The following is a 26,500-nucleotide window of genomic DNA, read 5'->3' as shown; positions in this document are numbered from 1 at the left end:
TTGATGATAAGATTGAAAGCCTTAACTTTCTGATTGGTCCAACACCTAAAAATATTACATAAGTGATTATTCTTTCTCATCAATAGAGAGAGAGAGAGAGAGAGAGAGAGAGAGAGAGAGAGAGAGAGAGAGAGAGAGAGAGAGTAGGATTAGCAAACATAATAATATCCGAATGAATTCTAATCTAACCAATTGGGAAGGGATCAAAGCCATCTTGCACCATTTTCTCTAATGGCCAAAAGAGCGGTTTAGGAAGGTTATCCCAGTCATACCAATCCCATCCATCACACTTGTATGGCTCAAGATTTTGGGGAACTTGCTGAGGATCTTCCAAGACAGCACGCATGAAGACTGTGACATAATGGGATGGTTCTGGCTCCTCTAGGAAGAGGTTGTTTGTGACAGTTAATAACTCTAATTGAGCTATGTCCAATCCCGTTTCCTCCTTCAACTCTCTACTACCACATTCCTCAAAACTCTCCCCTGCAACAAAACATCTTTTAAATAATGTCACCATTCCATTTTCCATATTTTGTTGTTGTAAAGTGTCTTGAAATTCTTCAAAACACATACAAAGTATAATAAATCTTATATATGTGACAAATTGTAGATCTAAACATTACGCATGCTCTTATTTTGTTTACTATCAATTTATCAAATCTCATTCAATCCATGTAAGAAGCCGTGTGAATCCATTTCAATCCAACTTGGTTTTTTCCTCTCACCGTCCACCGTTCACAACTTATTCTCTTTTTACATGGCTCCCATTCCCATTCATCATATATATATATATATATATATATATATTTGGGGTAGATTGGGCTGTAGTGTTACTTGTGTAACTAATGTTTCCGTCTTTTCCCAATTAAACATTGACATGTCAGAAATTTAGATAGGCCAAACAACAAAATGGCATTTTTTGCTCTCATAGAATAAACAGCGGCGGTTCTAGGAATTTTTCTCTATGTATTCTTTAAGAAGTATAAATTACACAATCTAATAAAAAGAGAAATTCATATATTGACAAAAACAACAATAAAAAAACATGCAAATACATAAAGTTTACAATTACCTTCTACGAGTTTTCATATTTTGAAATCGTTGCATGATAGTCTCATTATTAATGCTACAAGCTACATCTCTTTCAATATATACAACTAAGCAATCATTCATCCATTGATTTCCCATTCGATTGTGCAGTTCATTCTTTATATATTTCATTGTTGAAAAACTTCTTTCTACTATTACAGTAGCGATAGAAAGGGTCAAAACTAACTTCACAAGCAAATAAACTAATGAATAAGTCTCATACTTCCCTGTGTTCACTAACTTTTCAGCAAGTTCACTAACTCCTTAAAGTTCTAAAAACAAGTCATTGTTGCGCATATCAAAAATGTAATTCTGAAGTTAAGAGTCAAGTGCTAAGATATCTGTCCCAAGAAAATCAGATGGAAAGAACTTTGCTAGACGTATCAACTTTTCCTTATCAAAAGCCACAAATGAATTACTTGGATTCAAGCAAGCCATACAAAGTAGCAAATCATTATTTGTCTCTGAAAAACGATTGTTAAGATCTTGAAGTTGCATATCTATGACTGTGTAGAATAGCTCAACACGATAATGATGTAAACTTGTATTTTGTTGGGTGTTGCGTCGCGGCCTCCCACTAACTACAAATATTTCATCCATGTTCAAGATAAGAATATCATGTGTGGTGCAAAATTAAAACACTTTAGTCATTAAAGATATCCATTCATCATCTCTCATTACTTGCAATCGTTGCTTAGATACTTTAACAAGATCCATAGCATTTACTATATCTTAATTCTTTTTTTTTTGTAATGCTATTGACAACTCATTTGTAATCTCTAAAATATTTTTTATCAAGTGTAGAGCAAAGACAAATTCAAAAGATAGAGTTGACCTCATAATAGATTGAGCTTCAACTTTTTAGGCGGAAAGACCATCTTCTTCAACAATTTCAAGTATATCAACAACAGCAGAGAACATCAAAATCAAGTTAAGAATAGTTTCATAATATGATCCCCAGTGTGTATCACCAGGACGTTTAAATTTTGTCTCCAACTTCAAACCTTGCCCACTTCTACGTACACCATTCTCTAAATCTTCTTTAATTTTGGCAAATTGTGCATTTCAAAGAGCATCTCGTCTCTTACAAGAGTCTCCAACAACAGTTACTAAATTACTAACCACATAAAAATATTCAGCAATGTTAATGTGATTTTTAGTAATGGCAACAAGTATCAATTGAAGTTGATGAGCATAACAATGGACATAAAATGCTGACTTATTCTCTTCTAAAATTAAAGTTTTGAGACCATTGATATCACCTTGCATATTACTAGCCCCGTCATAATCTTGCCCATGTAGTTTCGATAAACTCAAATTATGTTCACAAAGTAAACATTCAATAGCATATTTGAGTGACAAAGTAGTGATACTTGCTACATGTACAATACCAAGGAACTATTCTATAATAATTCTTTTTTTATTCACATAACGAAGAACGAGGGCCATTTGCTATTTCACTAAGATATCACATTATTCATCAACTAATATTGAAAAGAACCCATTGTCAAGACCCTTGATGATGACTTTGGATGTTTCACGTGCAATTGCATTCACAATGTCTTTTTGAATATCATGGTGGATAAGCTTGCAATTTTTCGGAGCTTTTTGCAACACTACATTAATAGATTCATTGTGATCCCCTAAAATTTGTAGAAGCTCAAGGAAATTTCCTTTATCACTTGAACCTTGAGATTCATTGTGACCATGAAAAGCTAATCCCTAGCATAAAAAGAATCTTATACAATCAACTATTGCATTTAATTGAACCCAATATTCAATTTTATCTTGATTTGATTGCTTAACCAAAACACTTTGAATGTGTTGCTTTTCCTTCATTAGATCTTCACTCTTCTTGACAGCTTGATTATGAGTACTATTAACTCCTCCAACATGGGACTTTAACTTCTCTTTATGATTCCAAAGTTTGAATCTCTTTGTTACAAAAGTCTCATCTCCTCCTTGCGTACCAACATCTTGCCCAAATAGGTAGCAATATAAACAAAATACTGCATCCTCGTCTATACTATATTCCAACCACTTTCTATTTACATACCATTCAGATCTAAATCGGCAGGGCTTTCCAGAAAAATATAATAGAGGGAAATCATCAGGGTTTTGAAAAATAGGTTGACAAGGGCCTTTTTGTAAATAATATATTCTTTTTTCATCATGATTATTAGGATGATAAGATGATATCTTTTCTTGTAGCCCAAGATCTGAAAGAAGATTTTCAAAGTTAAAGTCAACATGAATTCGTTTAGAAGATGAAGATGAATCTTGCACAGAAGATGAAGATGAATCTTGGGTACGTGGTTTTTTTATCAAATATTTGTTCATAATTCTAGCAAAAGAATAAACAATAAACTATAAGTTCATTTGAAATATTAATAAAATTATTAATTATTGTTGTTTAGTTGTTTCATTAATTTGTTTTGTCTTTTATAAACTATAATTTGTTATATTATTGTTTTATTAATTATAAAATTATTAATTGTTGTTTAGCCCAACATAGTAACATATTTTAATTTGTTTGTCTTTTATAATGTATTGGCTAATTAAATTATTAATTATTGTTTATTAGTTGTTTTTCCCAATTAATTATTGGTTAATTAAATGATTGTTTATTAGTTGCACTATTGCAATAGCACATAGCCACACACCCCATGTGCATTTACCCTAGCCCCATGCCCCCATCCACCCCCCAATTCAATAGACAAGCCCCAATGACCCATGGCCCCCAATCACAAGACTAGACCCAATCAGATAAAGCAAATTAATTGTATCTCACCAAAAGACACCAACACCAACACTAAAAGACAATTAATTGTATATCACCAACACTAACAACAACACCAATGGATAAAGCCAAAAATAGGGGCAAATATTAATAAAGTTATAAAGACTAAAGTAAAGCTAACCAATTACAGTTCAAACATCAAAGAGAAAGAGAGGGAGTCATTTCATTAATTCATTTTCATTTTTCAGTCTTTAGTCTTTAGATAAAGAGAGAGAGAGACAGAGAGCCTCAGAGACACCACAGCAAAAGGAGCAAAGTGAGTGAGCAAACCCCCAAACCCATTAACCCGATCATGGAAGAGAGAAAAAGAGAGAGAAGTGTAAAGAATAAAAGTGAAATACCTTTAGGGAGCAAGGAGGTCTGAAGGGCGCCGCCGTAGGGAAGCATGTCGAGTAGGGATCCGATCAGACTGATCTTCGATGCCCGATGCGATGTGCTCTGGACTAGAGCTTGAGTTGTGCTTTGTTGAATGTTGTGTTGCAGCGACGGCGTTGCTCTGTTGACTGATGAGGTTTTTGTCTTTAGGTTAGGTTTCTGATTTAGTGATTTGAGATTTCAGTTTATGCTTTAGCTTTACCATTTGATGAATCAGCAAAAGTGTGGCATATATTGGGTTTTGGTTTTTTTTTTTTTTTTGGTTGAGAATTTGCGGGTTTGCTTTACCTATTTACCACCTGTTAGGTTTTTATTTATTTATTTATTTTTTCTATTTGGGTTTTCTTTACCATCTGTTGTTTAGGATTGATGTTGGGCTTTTTCGTGGGCTTGCTCTGTTGCAATTTTTTTTTTTTTTACTTGAAAGTAGAAAAAATAACTTATTTTATTTTATTTTTATTTAAGGGTGTTCCTAATTTTTTTTAAAGGGTAAAAAAATAAAAAAAAATTTAAATTATTATATATAATTTTTTTTTAGGTTATGGTGTTCCTAGGAACACCTTGGATTGAACGTGGCGCCGCCACTAAGAATAAATATAGTTGGTCATTTGCATTGCATTTGATTTGCCTTATTGTCTCATTGGCTAGCTAATGATGTTGATTACAAGCCTCTTCAATGTTCAAAATTCTATTTCCTACCACTATGCCTTTTGTTATGATAGTCACTCTACAAGTATAAGTGCTTGTAGGGTGTAGAGAGCAATTTTGTGATTTAAGACTCTAGGAGGGACTTTCATACACATATATACTTAGATTATGTTAGAGCAGAATTTATATCTTATATAAAAATAAATAAATATAAATTCTATTTCCTTTTTTGTTCTATTTTTCTCCCCTGCTTGGGCTAGCATGAAAAGAAATTGGACCAGCACTCCCCATTGTAGATTGTCAAGTCCACTCTATTGGCACTTTCTTTACCTAATGCATACGGTTGATTAGATAATGTGTGTGCAACAACTCATATAAGCCATATGACGGGCATATATAAAAGTAATATATAACCACTTACAATCCGTTAAAGTTATTTAAAAAATTGTGACACAATCGTTGTGGTCTTAAAAGAACGTAGTTGATTAATACACATGTATTTCGGTAGTATTAATTAAGACAAATAATAATAATAATAATAAATAAAACCATGTGTATTCCTTTGTATATAAAGTTGATTTTCCTTCCACCAAAAGCAATAGGTTGCATGCTTGAGTAAGAGTATCTAATTTTTCGAAAAAAATTAGGGGTAAGGTTGTCTATTAATCACCTCTATTATGCCCTTTTAAAGTTAATTTCAAATTATACCAAATGTAAATTTAAGAAATGCTACACTCGTCAATTTCTTTTTATTGAATGCAAATTTTGAAACACCCACCATTAGATTATATTTTTTACTCATAATCCCCATGCTAACAAAATTTCAAGTTGATTAAAAATTAAAAATTATGTCATCAATCAACTACACAAATTTCAAGTTACTATATATAACGAATGAGTTTATGGATTGAATAGTAAACAACATTCAATTAGTATAAATTGGATGTCCATTAAGAATATAGAGAATAAATAATCAAACATAGAAATTTTGAAACTGTTAATCCAATAAAAATTGATTAGGTAATGGGTTCAAGATATATTTGATATAATTATTAGCAATATTATACCACTAAATAAATTTTTATTAAATTAATATTTTACATTTTCTTCTTAATACACATACTAAACTTTGTGTTAATAAAATATTATTTACTATCCAATTTATAAATTCATATATTATGTATAATTTTAAGGGTAAATTACAAATTACACCCCTAGAGTTTGGAGTTGACTGGATTTTACATCCAAAGTTTCAAAAACTTGATTTTATACCTTAAAGTTTGGTTTTGTTAGCAATTCACCCCCCACAGTTAATTTCTGCTGTTAAGTGACACATCATCATGCTGATGTGTTTTATTTTTACCAAATCAGCCCAAAAAATACTTTGTTTTAGTGATGACCAAGTGAAGAGCTGGCATGCATTAAAACTACATCGTTTTAGGCCTAAAATTAAAACAAAAACCTCTAGCCTAAATGACACAGTTTCTGGCCAAATCCTAAAATCTAAAAACAAATTAAGATCACAAAGAACTCTCCCTAACCCAAACCCTATGAACCCAAACTCCTTGGCTCAGATTAAACCTAGTTAGACCATTGGCTCACCTCGTGAACCCTGGCAGTAGTGTCGGTGGCCACAATAAGCTGCTCTTATCTTTCTCTCTTTTTTCGAATTTGGCTTGTGTAGTCATAATTCCTACATTCCAACGTTAAATCATATCATCACACCATACAACAGTAAATTAAAACCATTGGAGGAATGAAATTGAAAAATATTTGCTTTATTTTATGGTCATTGCTGTCAAATACTATATTTTTTTGGGCCTTAATTCATGAGTCAAAACAAATGCCAAAATCCAAAAAAAAAAAAAGGTGCAAATTGCAAATTTCCAAGCCAAAAAAAGGGTAACAAATAAATGCAACATGATCTAATATTGGACCAAAGGGCTATAACATTCAAAACCCCTCTGATAGCAATTAAGACCAAAAACCCTAACTAGGTATGGTAAAAAAATTGACCTTTTGATCTAACTGTCCGATCAAGTTGAATTTTGGACCATCTTATATGTCATATTTTTCCTTTCGAAATGATAGTTTATGGGCCAAAATTGGAGTTAAAACAGGTGAGAAATCAACAAAATACCAAAACCCTAACTAAAAATTTCACTTTTTTCAAGTTAAATAGGTTGTTTTTGAGCTAACTTTGTGTAAAAAACTGTGCCGATTGGGCGAGAACTGGAGTGATCCAGCTAAACTAGCTTGAAGTATAAGGTCTCGAACATCTCTCACATAAAGGGCTTGATGATATCTGGCATGGATGGGAAGCAATAAATCTTTTAAGGAAAAACATTATAGAATTTCCTACACTATGTCACTTCCCTTCCGGGCGCGATATCTTGATGACTGTAGCTCCAAATCTTGCAAATTTAGAACCTATGAAAACTAAACATCTAGAGATTTCCAGGGATATAAATTTTAAAAGAAAATAGAGTCAGAAATTCCTCCAAATAGTCGCACGAAGATCGGACTAGAAATTGGTGTTGAGGTCCAAAATATCACAATATTGTATCAAGGTCCAAAACAATACAAAATTGAAATTTTAGAACCATTTGGGCTTTCAAGGAAGGGGTAAGGCCCAAACTCGCCAATTAAGGACTACTTAAAATAAGTAGGAAAGGACCTAAGCCCATGAATGGGTAAGGTTTGGACCTTATGAAACAAAGAAAAAAGGAAGCTCAACCCAACCCTTATAAGAGAAAATTGCTGGTAAACTCAGAAAGAAAGCTAAACCAGGATACCTGGGGATTCTTAGAAACCTGGGACCCTTGGGATATGTTGCATGAGACCAGCTAGGATTTAGACAACTCAAGGGAGCATGCCCATGAATGCAAAGAATGAGGGTGGATATGTCCTATCGGTCGCTCCATGATGCAGAAAAAGGCAGATGGCTTAGGAATTAGCACTTCATGAAAAGAAGTTTGGTACCTTGGGGAACGTAGAGAGATGGACCATGAAGGAAGGGGATTGGGGATCTTTCAGCCTGTAAGAAAGGAATCTACCTATTTAGAGAAAATGACAAAAGGTAAAAGTAGCCAAAAGTGGGTTTGAAAAGTAGCAACTAGAAGCTTTGGAAAAAGAGAATTAAAAGTCAGCCCTTAAGACCTCCCATAAGAGGAAAGTCAGCTAGGGACTTTAGGGGGGGGGGGGGGAACCTCAAAAGGGGAAAATAAGGAAGGGACCAGCCACCAATGTTGCTGACACAACATTGGTTCTGGTACCCAGGACAACAAATGGAAGGAAACAGTGGTACACAAAAAACCCTAGGAGAGTACTATAAAAGGAGAGGGAGTCAACAGTAAAAAACCATTCAGTAATAGTGAATAAGAGAGAAAAGATCATTTGAAAAAATCCTTTAAAATTCAAAAGAGGAGAAAAGAGGGAAAACTCCATGAGGGATCTTGAGATAGACACTAGAGGATACACTTGGATTCAAAGGGATTCAAACCTCACAAGTCGTAGAAACCTAAAAGAGTTATCTAAGTCATGACTTTTGAACTTATTTGGACCTTATAACATATCGTAGTGGAGAAAGGACCCAATGTACTAAAAAAAAAAAAAAGAAATAATGAAATATTATTCATCATTCTGAGGATCTCTAATGCTTTTTATTTGCCTTTACTATCCCTTTGTTGTTCTTTACTATACAATACATACATACATACATACATACATATATATATATATATATATATGTATGGATGTGTATGTGTTGTAGGGCCCATGTCTTTGTGCACAACTTGGTTTGTAATCAACTCAACATAATTGTGGTGAACCAAGCTCAGTCCACCAAAAAACAAGTATAAAACCCAGGATCCTTATTTTATTTGGGGCTTGGGTACTATAAAAACAAAAAGGAAACCACAACTAGCAAAAAGATGAAACAGGCAGCTAAGGTGTAAAATTGGGAGAAAAAAATAGAAAAATTAGGGAGAAAAATACTAGAAAAATACTAGAAAAAAAAAATCCCTAGAAAATTATGAAAATTTTTCTCTCTCCTCTCTTTAGGAAACCCTTCACAAAAATTTAGCCCCTCTCATCTTTATTGTAATCTTTATGGGTAAGATGTAGGGATGGGGTAGTTTCTTAATAACTACACCCATCCCACCCCTCTCCATTTTTTCCTATGAATAAATCATTCATATTATATATATGAAATTCCATTTATTTGCTTGTTGTCTTGTTACTTTATTGCTTTAAATTCCTAGCATTTTGTTGTTGTGATTTTGTATATCTATTTCTCTATCTATTTATGCTTATATAATGTGTTTGAGAAGAAAGTCAAGGTGAGCTATATGGAAAAGAGAAAGAAGAAGAAAAGAAAACTAAAGAGGAGAGAGTAAATTGTTGCCGCCCTCTAGATAAATAATTAGTGTGTGTGAGAGTAAACAAAAATAAGGAGATTTTCCTTTAGCTGTGAGACATACCTAAGAGATATTGTAATTGATTTAAGAATAGTGAAATTGATTCAAAGTTTGTCCCATGATTTTTCTCTTCAAGGAGAAACGGTTTTTCATGTAAATATTTGTACTTTTGTATGTGATTGCTATTTGGAATTGGTAATATTGGTGATAATATTATTCACGACCCAACATTTATATCCCTTAAAGTTGGTTAAGGGTTTAGAGTAGGGCCAGGGGTGGAGCCAAGAATTTATGTTTGGAGGGGCCAAGTTGTAGCACTAATATATTTATTAATACAACTCCTCCTCCCCACAAACACACACATAAAAATATATACACACTTTTTTATTTGATAAGTTATATAAATACACACACTCAACCAAAAAAAAAAAAAAATGAGCTTAGTATTTTCAATTAAGATTATGTGTGTGTTTGGATAGAACTTATTTTGCTGAAACTGAAAACTGAAAACTGAAAACACTGTAGCAAAATAATTTTTAAATGTGTGAATAGTATCGTGGAACCCATTTTTAATGAAAAAATTGATAAAAAATGAAATTTGTGGGTCCGTGAACAGTGCACGAATGCACTGTTCACGTAAAACTGGTCAAATGTTGCGGCTACTGTTCATGTACAGTACATAAACAGTAGCCGCTTGTGAGGGGGAAAACGCGTGAACCAAAAAAAAAAAAAAAAAAAAAAAAAAGAAAACGTAGAAAGTGAAACGCAACGCAGCAAACGGCGAATACAAACACACCCTATGTTTGATGATGATCTTTCATTAAATAAAATTCATTTTTATAATTTTCTTAGTGAAATTCTTTAAAAAATTCATTTTCAATACAAAATTTTCAAATTTTATACTAAAATAAGTAAAAAATCTTTCAATTGAACTAATGAAATTTTCAAAAACATGAATAATCCAAAACTTGGAGGAATAAGTTATGCTCCAAAAATATTTGAAGCTATCTTACTCTAACTCATTATGTGGCATCTAAAGAGACATTTCATGTGTAGTTTTAGAATGCATTTGGTAAACTGTAACAGTAATTACATAGGAATATAAATAAGTAATACAAGGAATACAAGATGTTGTAATATAATACCTATTATTATTCAATTATTTGGTGACAACACAATAATAGAACCCTTGAGACAATGGAATGATAGATTTTTATATCAAACTTAATATATATTTTAGAAAATATCTTACTCATATAATTATATTTCCTAAAAAATAATATTTATTAAATTTAAAAGAGAGATTATTATTATTATTTTTTTCATATTTGCTATCTATATATGTGAAGTTTGTTTATTTGGAATATATTAATTTTAAAAATTAATACACATACTAAGGAATAACTAATACAACTCTTTTAGAGATGATTTTTTTTTTTTTTTTTTAGATTCCCCTTATAGAGATGAATAGTTATTTCTCATTTTAAATAATAACTATTCAAATGAAATGATTATTACCAATAATAAAAACATAACCAAATTACTGAACAGCTAAATCATAAGAATAATTATTACATTATAGTATTTATTACAGTTTATCAAACATACCCTTAGTGACAAGATTATTTTTGTGGTTGCACGATTTTCCTAGCCCAACTTCTGCTGATCAGGCCTTGGCCCAAAGCACAACCCACAATAAATACTTGTAGAGAATGGGTTAAAGAACTTGGCCTCAGTGAAACTAGCAGGTCTAATGCATGTAGTATACTGTTTGCAGAAAGAAATAAGAACGTAAAGAAGGATTCCTCAAGTCTGATTTTATTTCTTTCTTTGTTTCTGATACAGTTCTCTCGTCCTCTTCTTTGAGGGACTCCACTACATTATATATTTTTCTTCTTTTCATCCCAGCCTTACATCTGTTAATCATCCAAGCATCCACTCGAGCACCTGTCCTATCAGACGCCCTCATCAGACCCTTTGTGAGTTGCAGAGGCCAAGGCGGTACTGTTCAGGAGTCTTTTCCTCATTAATGCGGCCAAGAGGGTGGTTGGGGCGCAATTAATGTGGTGGTAGCCTTCCGTGAGATATTTTGAATTTAATTCGTTTTATATGTTGGGAAGACGAGCTGAAATGGCTGGGGCAAGTTTCTCGTCTGGGCTTCCCGATGTCCGAGGAGGAGTTACTCCTCGAACAGGTTTCCTTGACGCTATTGGGGTTGAATAGCGCTTCATATGGGGCTTTTCGTTGGACAGGACGCTCCTCGGACGGGCCTGAGCTTGGAATAGCCCATCATTTTTGGGCCGGGCCCCACAATAGCCCCTCAAAACTCCGGTTTTTACCTCCCTCCGAGGGGAAAGGCGGGGTTTTGATGTTTGTGAGTGGAGGGAAATAAGGAGATCGTGGGGCGCGCGTGCGGACTGTTACTTTTGACGCGCTACAATTTACGAGACGTGGCCATTAACTTCTGGAGGCGTTATGTTCCCTTCATCCAACGGCTTGGCGTGGATCGAACGGCCATCGTTTCTTCCCGTATTTTTAGGCGGGGATGATCTTTTCTCTCTCCTCCCGGCTATATAAGACGCCAGAGGGGTTCAGTTCCTTCTTTCATCTGCATTTCGCAAACCTCAAAAGACTCCAGAGAACTCCATCGAATCCCAGAGATATACGAACACTTGCGTCCGTTACGCCGCCGTAGCCGTTCTTGTGAAGCGCTTCGTCCAAGAGAGATTCCCAGGCGTCCCCTTGAGCGTTTTGTGAAGGTACCAGTACATTTCGCCTTTCTCTCCGTTTCAATTCCCTCCTCGGACTCTACTTTTCTTTTCAGTCTTTACTTTCATTTCCTCAGTTCAGTTCAGATGGGTAGATTCGAAAAATTAGTAAAAACTCCTGCCGCTATGGAAGCCTTTAGGGCTAAATACCACATTCCCCCGAGGGTTGGGCTGCGGCACTGTCCTCTTGAAGGAATATTGACCGATAGAGTTGAGGGAGAAGTCGTTATCCCCATGATTGCTTTCATAGAGGGAGGGATGACACTTCCCATGCGCAGGATCACAAGGGAATACCTGTTCAACCATAGGTTGACGCCGTATCAGTGTGCCCCAAATATGTTCAAGATACTAGGCTGTGTAGATGTCTTAAACGAGCGGATGAATCTAGGCCTCACTTGGCACGATGTGGCTTATTTGTACGAATGCCACCGCCTCGGGGATGATGGGTATTATCTTAAATCCCGGAACGAGGACGTTAGGTTGATCTCTTGTCTTCCAGTTTCCAATAAGACCGTGAAGAATGACTTCCTCATTGCTTCTGGGGAGTGGTTCGACGGTATTCACTGTCCAACTCGGGCAGGAAACCCAGGTGCGGCGCTTTTAGGATTGATCCTTTTTGGGGAAAGGATTTAGTGTTGAGGGGTTATTTTTTCTGGCTTTCTTTGTAATTGGAAAATTTCATGATCTGACCTCACTTTTCTTGGTTTGTTTGCAGACAAAAGTCACGTTGCTCCTCGGATAAGACTTGTGAACGTGCCAGCGCTGAACTATCTTCTCAGGTCGGAGATTTACGTTACCGGGGACGGACAGTTGCATGCGGCCCATCTGGTTTTGGGCTATCAACCTCTGAGCAGCGCTTTCCAGGCAATCGGTCACGCTATAAGGGCTGGCAGCCCGAGGCTAGCCAGAATTGACGTGTCCCGGGACGGATTCCTAGCTGACCACGATTTGCCACCAGTTGTGTTGCCAGGTGTCAGAAATCCCTACTTAGCGGAGCAGTTGCCTCCGGTAAACGAGCCTGGTGCTGCTTTTTTGGTTGAAGAAGAGGCTGAATCATCTCGTCTTTCCCTTGAAGAGGAGATAGATAAGTTTTACTTCGAGGAGGAAATTCAGCAAAACCCCTTGGTGGAGTCTTCTAATCCCGAAGTAGAGCAGGACCAACATTCCGCAGTTGGTGTTCCCTCAATCGTTATCTGCTCGGACGATACTTCAGACGAAGAGGTAGAGCCCATGGCAGGAAAGGGAAAGTCTCTAAAGGAGCTGATGACCTCTCGGGGGAAAGGTCAGTCATCAAAGGTTCAGCCATCGAAGGGACCAAGTCCATCAAAGGTCAAAACCCTTCCCCCTGTGGTCCCCCAGGGCGTCTCGGACCCTGGCCTTAAGGTTATCCCGGACCTGAAGAAGAAGAGGCCGGTGGACACGCCTGAGGAAGGCGAGGTGGCTGTCCAGCCGACCAAGCAACAGAAAACCACATGGGCGCCAAGGAGCAGAAGGGGCACCTCCTCGGACAGCAGGGATGAGGGGAACCTCGCTGAAGTGCGCACTTCCCCTCGTCCATGGGACCCAAAGTTGGAGCTGGATGGGCTCGCCATTCCTTACACTGCTTCGGTCCGAGAGTATAATCGTGGCCGGGCAGGGTACGTGGTGGAGGCCTTAGAGCAGCCCCTACTTCTTCCTCGGGACATGGAGGCCTACAGGCGGTGCACTCAGTCCGAGCTCTTCCTATCCCTTAAAAGGGATCTCGCGCTGGTAAGTAATCCTTTTGCTGCTTTGTCCATTTACTTGCTCCTGTTAGATTATATATTTTTCTTTTAAGAACACTCTTGTTTTGTCTGCAGATTACTCAGCAGGTCTTCGTGGCTGAGGAGTTTTGCCGTAATAGCCGCAATCTGGCTGAGGTTGAGACCCAGGCTCGGACAGAGGTGGAGAAAGCCTTGGGGTCCCTCAAGCATGATCACATTAAACTCACGGCTGAGTTCAAGGATTCAGAGAACCGTCGTAAAAGTGCAGAGTCTGGCTTGAAGAGTGCCGAGGATCAGGCGGAGGACCAGCGCAAACAACTGTACACGGCTCAGCTTAACCTTAACACCGAGAGGCAGGCAGTGCAGGACCTTAAAACTGCCCTGCAAAAAGTAGAGGATGAGCTGAGGCGGGTAAAGGAGGATGCTCAGCTGATCCGAGAGGCAATAGAGGCCGAGAAGGAGGCTGCTCGACAGCTTGGGGCCGAAGAGACGGAGGCCAGGCTATCTGAGGAGATTCCCGAGGTATGCAGGGATTACTGCAGTATTTCATGGGCTCATGCTCTTGATGCTGCAGGAGTTCCTGCGGATTTGGCACTAAGACTGCCCGAGAGCATCTTCTATCCTCCGGAGATCCGAGCTAACCCTGATGAAGCCCAAGTCGCTTCGGAGCAAGACCTGGCGGTACCTGATGCCGTCCTTGTGCCTGATGTGGCTAAGGATCCTGCCACAGACCCTACCATTGAGGTTCCTCCTCCTCAGCCCGAGCAGAAAGAAGATTCTCCCGCTAAGGCTTAGCCCCCCCCTTTTTTTTTTTTTTTTTTTTTTTTTTTTTTTTTTTTTTTTTAATGAGAGTTGTCTTGTTTTTTTATTCTTTTGTAAGGACCTCTCCTTTTAATGTACTTGGAATATTAATATAAAATGTTCGTTTTGCTTACTAAGAATGTATGTCAATAGCGTTCTTTTTTAAACATTTGCAACGAGGTAGATACAGGCAAACGGTCAAAATGAAAATGGGTTTTTGGGTTGCTCATTTGAGGGTCGCGATGGTGCTAGGCTGTGCGCATGTATTAAAAGTGATTTCCTTTAAGTAATAATCTCCCAATCTATCACAAGTAATAATCTCCCCAAAAGTCTGTGGTCCGAGGAGCCAGGCAGGACTTAGGTTCTGCTTAAAACTATGACTTGTCATGAGTAATAATTTCCCCTAGAGTCTGTGGTCCGAGGAGCCATGCAGGACTTAGGTTTTGTTTAAAACTATGAGCTGTCATGAGTAATAACTTCCCCAAAAGTTTGTGGTCCGAGGAGCCATGCAGGACTTTGGTTTTGTTTAAAACTTATAAATAGTTGGCTTAAGTAACAATTTCCCCCAAGTCTGTGGTCCGAGGAGCCATGCAGGACTTGGGTTCTGTTTAAAAGTTATAAATAATTGTAATGTAGACTGGCAAGCGGCAAATAGTCATGAAAGAGAACGTATGCTAAGCCATTCTTATTAATAATAATACCTCCTGAGGTTATTTACATTCCATGGTCGAGGTACAGCTTTTTTATCCAAATCTTCTAGGTAGTAGACGCCTATTCCGGCCACGGATGTGACACGGTATGGTCCCTCCCAATTGGGCCCCAACTTGCCCCAAGAGGGGTTCTTTGCGCTGCCAAGAATCTTCCTCATCACAAGATCACCTGGACCCAGAGGCCGCAGTTTGACGTTAGCATCATACCCTTGTCTTAGCTTCTGGTGATAATAGGCCATGTGAATCGTGGCCTTCTCCCTCCTTTCCTCAGCTAGGTCCAGACTTCTTCCTAGCAATTCATCGTTATCGCTTGGGGTAAACGAGCTAGACCTCAACGTGGGGAAATTGTTCTCGATCAGAAGCACAGCCTCAGCCCCGTAAGTCATTGAGAAGGGGGTCTCACCGGTGGAACGCCGCGGCGTTGTCTGATAGGTCCATAAGACGTGCGGTAGTTCTTCTACCCATCTCCCCTTTGACTCATCCAATCTCTTCTTCAATCCGTTCACTATGACCTTGTTTACGGCCTCGACTTGCCCATTTCCTTGGGGGTATGCGGGGGTGGAATATCGATTAATGATCCCAAACTCACGGCAATACTCCCTAAAATTCTTGCTGTCAAACTGAAGACCATTGTACGAAATGAGTGTTCTCGGAGTTCCGAAGCGGGTGATAATGTTCTTCCAGATGAATTTCTAGGCGTCCACGTCCCTGATGTTGGCCAAAGGCTCAGCCTCCACCCATTTAGTGAAGTAATCGGTTCCGACTATTATGTATCGCTTGTTCCCCGCAGCCTTGGGGAAAGGTCCGACAATATCAAGTCCCCATTGCGCGAACGGCCATGGACTGGAGAGTGGGTTGAGAACCCCTCCGGGTTGGTGGATATTTGGGGCGAATCTTTGGCACTGATCGCACTTCTTAGCGTATTCCTGGGCTTGTCTCTGCATGTTCGGCCACCAGTATCCTTGGGTGAGTGCCCTGTGCGCCAGCGATCTTCCTCCGGTGTGACTTCCACAAACTCCCTCATGCAACTCTTCAAGAAAAGACTCGGACTCCTCTGGATGTACGCAGAGCAGGTACGGTCCAGAGTAGGAGCGCCGATAAAGTTTGCGGTCCTCTGATAGCCAAAAACGAGGAGCATTTCTACGTATCTTCTCGGCTTCTAGTCTTTCTTCCGGTAGGATCTCATCTTGGAGGAAATTCCTTAGGGGGTCCATCCAACTGGGGCTCTGTCTTATCTGATGGACTTGGGTCGGGTTTCCACTGATGGGACTGGCCTTAACTAGATCTTCGACTAGGATCACTCGTGGCAAATTACGTGCCGAGGACGTGGCAAGAGTGGCCAACGAGTCTGCATGAGTGTTTACGCTCCTGGAGATGTGCGTTAAACTGAAGGATTCAAAGCTCTCCTGTAGCCGTTTGACTTGTCCCAGATACTCTTGCATCCTAGTATCTCGAGCTTCCAGCTCTCCCATCACTTGTCCGACCACTAATCTGGAGTCCGAGAAGGCTTCTATTACTCTTCCACCCAACCTTTGAACCATTGCCATTCCTTGAAGTAAGGCTTCGTATTCGGCTTCATTGTTCGTAGCCGAGAATCCGAGTCTTAATGACTTTTCAATGACAGCGCCGTCTGGCGATATTAAAACTATCCCAACTCCTGATCCTCTCTGGTTGGCCGTACTATCCACGTAGACCTTCCAATGCATGGTTTCCCCGGCCGAAACCGCGCCGACCAATTTTCCGCACAGGTTTTTCTTCTCGGTCACCGTTTCTATAGAGGGCTCAGCGAACTCTGCTACCAAGTCCGCGAGGACTTGTCCTTTGACGGAGGGTCTGGGCATATATTTAATATCAAAAGCCCCCAGAAGAGCACTCCACATGGTGATCCTTCCTGTGTAGTCAGCACTTCGAAGCACGGCTCGAAGTGGAAGCTGAGTCAGGACGATGATCGTGTGCGCCTGAAAGTAATGAGGAAGCTTCCGGGTTGCATGCACTATCGCCAAAATTGCCTTCTCTAAGGGTAGGTATCGCACCTCGGCTTCATGTAGTGACTTGCTCACATAGTACACCGGTCGCTGCACCCCATTATCATCCCGTATTAATACCAGGCTTACGGCGTGGGGAGCTACGGCGATGTAGGTAAACAGCACCTCGTCTGCCTCAGGACTGGACATGATGAGTGGTTGGGACAGGTAGTCTTTAAGCTGCTGGAAAGCCTGAACGCAATCCTCCGACCATTTAAACTCTTTCCACTTGTTTATCAGGAGGTAAAAAGGCCGACATCAATCCGCCGATCGTGATATGAACCGGCTTAATGCCGCAATCATGCCAGTGAGCTTCTGCACTTCCTTCGGGTTCCGAGGAGTCTGTAGACTGTTAATGGCTTTGATTTGGTCAGGACTTACTTCTATTCCTCTATGGGTGACCATGTATCTTAGGAATTTCCCAGACCCGACCCCGAATGAACATTTGGAGGCATTCAGCCGCAATCGGTGCTCCCTTAAGATAGCGAAGACTGTTCCAAGGTCTTGCACGTGCTCGGACACCCTTTTACTCTTCACCACCATATCGTCTATATACACCTCAATGATCTTGCCCAGTTGCGGCTCGAACATACGAGTCATCATCCTTTGGTAGGTTGAGCCCGTGTTCTTTAGTCCGAATGGCATCACCTTATAATGATAATTTCCGATGGGCGTCATGAAAGCCGTTTTCTCTTGGTCCTCTAGCGCAAGGGGTATCTGATGATAGCCCTGGAAGGCGTCCAGGAAGCTCATTCGAGGGTGTCCCATGGTTGCATCCACCAATCGATCAATTTTGGGTAGGGGGAATGGGTCCTTGGGGCACGCCTTGTTCAGGTCCGTGAAGTCCACGCAGACCCTCCACTTCCCCGTCTTTTTCCTTACCACCACTGTGTTCGCCAACCATTCAGGATAAAAGACCTCTTTGATAGCTCCTGCTCTTTTCAACTTGGCCACTTCGTCTCTCACGGCACCAGCGTGTTCCTTTGAAGGGCGTCGGGGTGGTTGCTTCCTCGGAGTGGAAGAGGGGTTGACGTTCAGGTGGTGGCAGATGAGGCTGGGATCAACTCCAGGGGCATCGTAGGCGTCCCAAGCGAATACGTCGACATTTTCTCTGAGAAATCTGACCAGTTCCTCCTTTTCCTGAGAGGGCAGTTCAGAGCCGACCTGAAAGAACTTCTCCGGGTCATTGCTGACAGTAACCTTATCTAATCCTTCACACCTTATCTTCTCGGCCAGCCCCTCGTCTTGCTTTGCCGAGGAGGTTGGTTGCTATAAGCTCTTTGGGGCCGAGGTCTCGACCAAGGGCCGATGTAAAATGGCGGCCACCACACACTTCCTGGCCACGGCCTGATCTCCTCGGATCTCTTCCACTCTTCCTCTGGATGGGTATTTCACTTTTTGGTGAAGTGTGGAGGTCACGGCCTCTAGGCTGTGGATCCATGGCCTTGCGACTATCGCGGTGTAGGGTGAATAAGCGTCGACCACGATGAAATTCACCTCCACCACTTCCGCCCCAGTCTGTATGGGCAGTCGGATTTGCCCCTTTGGCGTTACAAGCTTCCCCTCGAAGCTGAGGAGGGGGGAGTCGTAAGTTGTCAAGTCTTCTGGCTTCAGATTCAGCCCCTTGTATAGGTCGGGGTACATTATCTCCACCGCACTTCCAGAGTCTACTAATACCCTTTTCACATCGAAACCCCCAATCCGCAAGGTGACCACCAAGGCGTCATCGTGAGGTTGAATTGTTCCTCCCTTATCCTCATCCGAGAATCCCAGTATCAAAGAGCTTCCCTTTTTTATCCTTTTGCGTTCCCTTTGTCTGCCCTCGGAGGGAAGGTGGTCCACGGCCAACACCCTGGGGATGGGTGGCCCAGTTCTTCCGGGTGCAGCGAGGATGACATGTATCGTCCCGGTGGGGGGTCTTAAAGACACGTCCCTTCGAGGCTCTTGTGTCGCTTGGCCGGGATGGCCGCTCGATGGGTGCAGCAGGTGACGTAGCTTTCCTTCTCGGACCAATTGATCCAGGTGATTCCACAAATTCCTGCAGTCCTCAGTAGTATGCCCGTGGTCCTGATGATATTGGCAATACAAGTTCTGATTACGATTAGCAGGGTTTCCAGCCATCTTTCCCAGCCATCTGAAATAGGGTTCATCCCTTACTTTCTCCAGTACTTGTTGTACCGGCTCTCTGAATATGGCATTCACTGTTTGCGGGGTGCTCTGCCCAGCCTGTCGCGGAAAATCTCTCCTCGGCTGATCAGGATTGTGACGTTCCATTCTGAAATCATTTGCTTTAAAGGGGATGACCTTCTCCTTGCCCTTCCCTTGCAGCTGATCCTCCTCCACTCTTTTGTACTTGTCAATCCTATCCATCAGCTGTTGGACGTCAGTAGCTGGTTTCCCGGTAAGGGATTTCCTTAAGCCATGCCCGGTGGGAAGGCCGCTTGTGAACGTGCTGATAGCAACGTTATCATGGTTGTCATCTAAATCGTTATACACCTCCCAGTACCTATCCGAGTACGCTTTCAGGGTTTCTCCTTCGTGCATGGATAAGGACAGCAGCGAACTGAGAGGTCGAGGGACTCTGGTGTTTGTAATGAAACGGGAGCAAAAAGCTTGAGTGAGCTGCTTGTAGGAGCCTACGGAGTTTGGCTTCAGGCTGTTGAACCATCTCATTGCCATCGATCCCAAGCTAGAGGGGAAGATTTTGCACATCAGGGCCTCGTTTTGCGAGTAAATCGCCATCTTTTGATTAAACTGACTCACGTGCTCCACCGGGTCTGCTTTGCCGTGGTAAATGGCGAATGCCGGTTGGTTGAAGCGTCTTGGCATCTTAGCCCCTTCGATTCTATTCGTGAAGGGTGATCTTGAAACCTGATCCAACGCCTTCTTCATGGCGTCGCTCCCCGAACCTTTGCTGGACGGGCGCTCATACTTTCGTACAAGGCGTGGTTCCTTTTCGTAAGAAAAGGTTTCGCTTGGGGGGGTCCTTGACCTTCGTCTGTAACTCACGTCTTCCTGATTAGAAGACTCGCCTGAGTCAGAGGGAGATCGTCTTCGCTGCGCACGTCGTAACTTCCTTTTTAAGTCGTCTATTTCTTGCTGCATGGCCTGGTGACTATTTCGCCTCTGAGACACGTGACTTCCTGTCTGAGTGTGACTCTGGCTCGTCCGGGTGGTATGCACACTCCCTTCACGATTCCCCCTTTCACCTGGGCCAGTTGGGTTATTTTGCCTCTAGGACTCGGCATGTCGTGTCCGTTGGGAGTTAGCTTGGTGAGGATCCTCCTGGTGCGGGTCTAGTTCTGACATGCTTGACCGTTGCACTAGCTGATGCCCTAGTTCTTCCCACAGACGGCGCCAATTGTGGTTGCACGATTTTCCTGGCCCAACTTCTGCTGATCAGGCCTTGGCCCAAAGCACAACCCACAATAAATACTTGTAGAGAATGGGTTAAAGAACTTGGCCTCAGTGAAACTAGCAGGTCTAATGCATGTAGTATACTGTTTGCAGAAAGAAATAAGAACGTAAAGAAGGATTCCTCAAGTCTGATTTTATTTCTTTCTTTGTTTCTGATACAGTTCTCTCGTCCTCTTCTTTGAGGGACTCCACTACATTATATATTTTTCTTCTTTTCATCCCAGCCTTACATCTGTTAATCATCCAAGCATCCACTCGAGCACCTGTCCCATCAGACGCCCTCATCAGACCCTTTGTGAGTTGCAGAGGCCAAGGCGGTACTGTTCAGGAGTCTTTTCCTCATTAATGCGGCCAAGAGGGTGGTTGGGGCGCAATTAATGTGGTGGTAGCCTTCCGTGAGATATTTTGAATTTAATTCGTTTTATATGTTGGGAAGACGAGCTGAAATGGCTGGGGCAAGTTTCTCATCTGGGCTTCGCGATGTCTGAGGAGGAGTTACTCCTCGGACAGGTTTCCTTGACGCTATTGGGGTTGAATAGCGCTTCATATGGGGCTTTTCGTTGGACAGGACGCTCCTCGGACGGGCCTGAGCTTGGAATAGCCCATCATTTTTGGGCCGGGCCCCACAATTTTAATGAATCAATGACTTGTTAATCGCTACATAATGGGTTGAAAAAATATCCAAACATATTGGATTTCGAACTTTATCAAATATTTAACAGATATAAAAGTACATTTTACAATAAAAAATAAAATTGCAAAAAAAAAATTATGTGTCCATAACTATTAGACCAATTATTATTTTTAAGAGCATCATTGAACTAATTCAAATATTTGGAGGGGCCAACTCTTATTTTTTAGGCTAAAATTTGAAAACATTAAAATAATTATATATATATATATGTATGTATGTACGTATTAAGGAAAATTTCAATTTTTTGGGGGGGGGGGGGGGGGGGCGTGGGCAGCATGGCTCCCCCACCCATGTACATGGCTCCGCCCTTGAGTAGGGCTATAAATGTGTCAAACTTAGTCGAGTAGTGAATGTTCAAGATCGAATCGACAAAAAAAGTAAAATGTTTAAACTCGGCTTGAGCTCGAATCAAGCCTACAAACAATGTTTAGGTTCAAGCTAGAATCAATCTTGCAAATAATGTTCAAGTTTGAGCTTGTCTTAACACCCAAAAGCTTCAACTCGGCTTGGTCCATTAGTCAAAACGAACTCGAGCACTATTAAGCTCAAACTCAAATTCAATATCAAACTTTAATTAATTTTAAAATAACTAATTTTTATTGAACTATATTAGGATTTATTTAGTTGAGGTTTGATTAATTTTTATAAATTCATATAACTCCTTGTGGGCTCAACCCCATCTTTGCTAAACTATACCTCAATAGGGTTCTTGTAATTATGAGTATTTTAAAATTTCACAACAATTGACTAATATTTTCTTCTAAAATATTCTCTCAAATATATATATATATAGTTCAAATTTTGGAAATCTCCATTAGATATATAAGGAAGTTTAAATTAACCTAAAAATCATTGGTTGAGAATCTTCTCTAATACAGGTAATTACATTTGCAATATAATATTACATTTCAAGGCTTTTATTTATTTATTTATTTATTTTATGTATAATACAAGTACATTTTAAGGCCTTAATAAGCAAAGTATACAAAAGCGTTGAAGAGGGGGCTAAGTAGACTATTATTACTTTGGATGAGTAACTGTTGGCTTGGATAACACTCACTAACAGTTAGAGATACAAGGAGAAGACTGCATCACAAAAGTTGAAATTGCCAACAGTAATATCCCTAGGCAATTGGGAAGGGATTAAAGCCGGCTTGCGCCATTTTCTCTAATGGCCAAAAGAGCGGCTTAGGAAGGTTATCCCACGTAGGGGTGTCCATGCAACCCGTTCACCCGATCAAACCGAGAAACCCGCCCGGACCGACCCGCTCTCCGTCCGACCCGACGACTCTGGCGGTCGGCGGCGGGTCTCAATCCTCCAAACCCGATTCCGGCGGGTCGAGTGGCGGGTTTTCTCCTCTAAAACCGCAGCCACCCGACCCGCCCGACCACCACTTCAGATGAAAGCCTCCTCCGTTCAGATCCGTCGACGATTTGCCATCTTTCACTTAGACCGGCGACGATTTTGCTCCGATCTACTTAGATCCGACGATTTTGGCTCAGATCCGGCGATATTTTTCAAAACATCGCTCAGATCGGTGACGTTTAAGCTCAAAAATCGCTTAGATCGGTGACGTTTAAGCTCGGATCGGTGACATTTAAGCTCAGATCGGTAACTTTGGCTTAGATCCGGCGATGTTTAAGCTCTGATCGGTCAGGTTTCGCTCTCCTCCGACCAAGTCCGACGACGGTTCGTTCTTCTCCGCTGTCGCCGCCGTTCGTCGGTTTCAACCGAACCGACCGATCGTTTTTTAGAATCCGATCCGACTCGACCCGTGGTGATCGGCGGTCGGTTGCGGGTCTGATTCTCTCCCACCCGACCTGAGCGGGTCGAGTCCGGGTTGGGCACAAACCCGACCCGGCCCGACCCGTGGACACCCCTAATCCCACGCATACCAATCCCACCCATCACACCTGTGCGGCTCAAGATTTTGGGGGACTTGCTCTGGATTTGCCAAGACTGCACGCATGAAGATGGTGACGTAATGGGCTGGCTCTGGTTCCTCAAGGAAAATGTGGTTTTTGACCGTTAATAGCTCCATTTGCTTGATGTCCAATCCAGTTTCCTCCTTTAATTCTCTGCTAGCACATTCCTCAAAGCTTTCCCCTGAAACAAATATATTAAATAAAGAATATATTTATTGATGTAATTGATGTTCAATTACACTACACTTGTTTAGTAAGAACGAATGCTATTAAAAAGGCAAATAAACAAATGCTGCTTAAGTCGATAAAAAAGAAAAAGAAAAAAAAAAAAAAAAACTCAGTATTAACCGATGCATTTTGACCATTGTTAATATATTTTATTTAATATTTTTAAATTTTTCTAAAAGTATAATAGCTTTTACCAATTAATGTGTTACAAGATATTATATATTTTTTAAATAGATTTATTATATTTATTGTCAAATTAGTTTACAATGAAAAAAATACATTTTTCTTTGAAAACAATGAATTTTAAAAAATAAAAATAAATAAAAGTATCCCATTGCAATATGAAAACATATTTTTCTCCCAATTTTAATAACATAATTATCTTTAAAAGGCAAAGCCAAACACCTTTTTCTTTTTATGTTTTCATTTAAAATTGCTCTTTTTCTCTACAATATATCCTAAGCCCAAAAGGGTTTTTAAAATTAGATATGACCAAACATGCCAATGGGAGCTTGGCTCAGTTGGTAAGGATCGTTCGTTTCGTCTAACCAACCTAAGTTCGATTCCCACTGCCAACAAGCTTTCGTTGGTGGGCATTCTTGGTGAGGTAGCCCCTCACACGAATCGGCTAGAACGGCCGAAGCCTATGTTGGACCAGCGTCCTGCTCGGGGGTTTAATATAACCATAAACACCCCCATTTTCTTTTACCCAAAAAAAAAAAAAAAAAAAGAAGGAAAGATATGACCAAACATATCTAAGTTTGGGATAGAAACATGTTTGACTAAAATGGATTGTACAACTTATGAGTTATGACCCTAATCTAAACTTTAACATATTATATTAACTTAGTATGACCAAAATTACTTTCACGTATAAACAATAAAAATAAGTATTAAATAAATTTGAACATATTATTATTTTTTCTTCTTTTTAATACAAATAAGTGAACAAAAAAAATTAAAATATTCTAAAAAGTAAATTTTAAATAATACATAAATTCTTAAGTTTTTAATCCAAAGTTTATTACTCTAATAATTTGATATAAGGAAAAAAAAAACCGGATACCATTACCAAATTTGAACTTTAGGTGCACTTGTTGTAGTATACAAAATGAGAAAAAAAGTTAATAGAATAATAGCAAAAATTTAATATTTTATCCAAAAATGCAAAATTATGGTTATTACGGTCTTTTTTTAACCCAATTATTTAAAGAATTAATATAAATTTTTTTGGGAAAGAGAATAATATCTCATATCTCATTGAAAATAATTAAGAGTAAAAATATATTACACAATTTTTTTTATAAAAATAACTTTGTTAGATTTAATTTATTTAATACTTTTCTAACAATTTTTATGTATTATAGATGACTAGAAAAAACTCAATATAAAATTGAAAACAAATCAAATAAATGAGTAACTGAATATTCTTGCTATTTTCTTTTTAAATAAATTGTTGTTTCTTTTGCAAGCAAAGTTAGATTTTTCTTTTTTTTCAAAGGATAAATGGACATACTTTATTCATCCTAAAAAATCGGCTATCTTGACCCAACCTACCATTTTAGCAAGTCAGGTGAGTTTGACCCATTTTTCATGGGTCCAAAAATCCTCATCTTCATCCATATACATTTTTATTCTTCAAATTTTCTAGAGTAAGGAGTCCAAATCTTCTGTTTTTTCTCTTTTTTTTTTTTGGTTGAAGAAAAATGGTTTTTAAAACTCTTCAAGTATGTAACTATTCTCTCAAGTGTGTATAGTTTCATTTTTCACACACATTAAATTATTACATAAAGGAATCTCTTAAGGGTAAAGCCAATGTACATCAACCATATAACTTGTTGGCAATAACTGTAAAAACAAAGGTTTTTTTTTTTTTTTTTTTTTTTTTTAACAACATAAAAATTCTATTATAATCTAATTTAAATATATACGTATGTAAAACTTCTTTTTGAAGACTTGAAACCCGGTTCTTACCCCCACACCCTATAAACACTTATACTTGTGAAGTGATCATCACAACAAGAATGTATAGTGGTAATAAATGTGTTATTACAATAGATATATATATATATATATATATTTCTCATAATAGATATGATTTATGATGGTGTTATGATAATTATCATTATTCTTATTTTTTGATAAGTCAATAATTGAACTATAAAATTTTTGCCATTACATTACATGAATACCCTTTATCATTAAATTATGATAGTCATAAAATATTAATATATGCAAAATTTAAATGCAACTACTTTATTCAATCATAAGTTGGGTTAAGTCACAAGTGGAACCCTGGCAGGAGAGAGATGTTTAATGGGTTCCATGACAAGGAAGGTTAATCTTCCATGATGCATTCTGGGCATTATAAAATAAGAGTATCCCGTCAACTTTTTTTTTTTTTTTTTGAGAAGAAAATCCCCCAGCAGCTTTAAAAAAAAAAAATAGTAGGAAAATTTATATAGTTTAATACAGAATTTCAAACAAACAAAAAAATTAAATAAATAAAAAAGAAGAGAGAGAGAGACCAAACTCAAGATGGCCGCCTGGAAGAGAAAAAGTGGAGTGACCAACAGAGGAGCGGTGGCGCCCAAGGAGGACCTTTTTCCCCCTCAGCAAGAAAACCACCACTGCTACTTCCACTGCACCATTGTTATTCTCCATTTTTTTAAAATGTTTTGAACACAACACAACACAACACTTTGCACTCCATTTACAATTGGAATGAGTATTATATATACATTATGAACCACTACATGACCAAAAAAAAAAAAAAAATTGCTCAATAATATATTCAATATATTACAGCATAGTCCACACCCTTACAACATAAGCTACACTACTACTTTGTATTTTCGCA

General features: G+C 39.3%; 2 protein-coding genes across 2 annotated transcripts in view; both read right to left on the bottom strand.

Annotated features, from left to right (window-relative positions):
* LOC126717735 (geranyl diphosphate phosphohydrolase-like) lies at nt 1-26,333 on the bottom strand. Its single transcript, XM_050419587.1, has 2 exons — nt 26,169-26,333; nt 1-483 (listed from the first exon to the last, which is right to left on the bottom strand). The coding sequence occupies exons 1-2, from the start codon at nt 26,302-26,304 to the stop codon at nt 185-187; spliced, it is 435 nt and encodes a 144-aa protein (XP_050275544.1). The 5' UTR covers nt 26,305-26,333; the 3' UTR covers nt 1-184.
* The window catches only part of LOC126717733 (geranyl diphosphate phosphohydrolase-like), a 35,157-nt gene continuing 8,657 nt past the window's right edge, over nt 1-26,500 (bottom strand). The window contains exon 3 of the transcript XR_007652730.1: nt 1-45. The gene's annotated coding sequence lies outside the window, so the exon portion shown is untranslated. The remainder of the gene's footprint in view (nt 46-26,500) is intronic.

The sequence above is a fragment of the Quercus robur genome, chromosome 3, assembly GCF_932294415.1.
Source record: "Quercus robur chromosome 3, dhQueRobu3.1, whole genome shotgun sequence".
Lineage (NCBI taxonomy): Eukaryota > Viridiplantae > Streptophyta > Magnoliopsida > Fagales > Fagaceae > Quercus > Quercus robur.
This window is presented reverse-complemented; position numbering and strand designations above follow the sequence as displayed.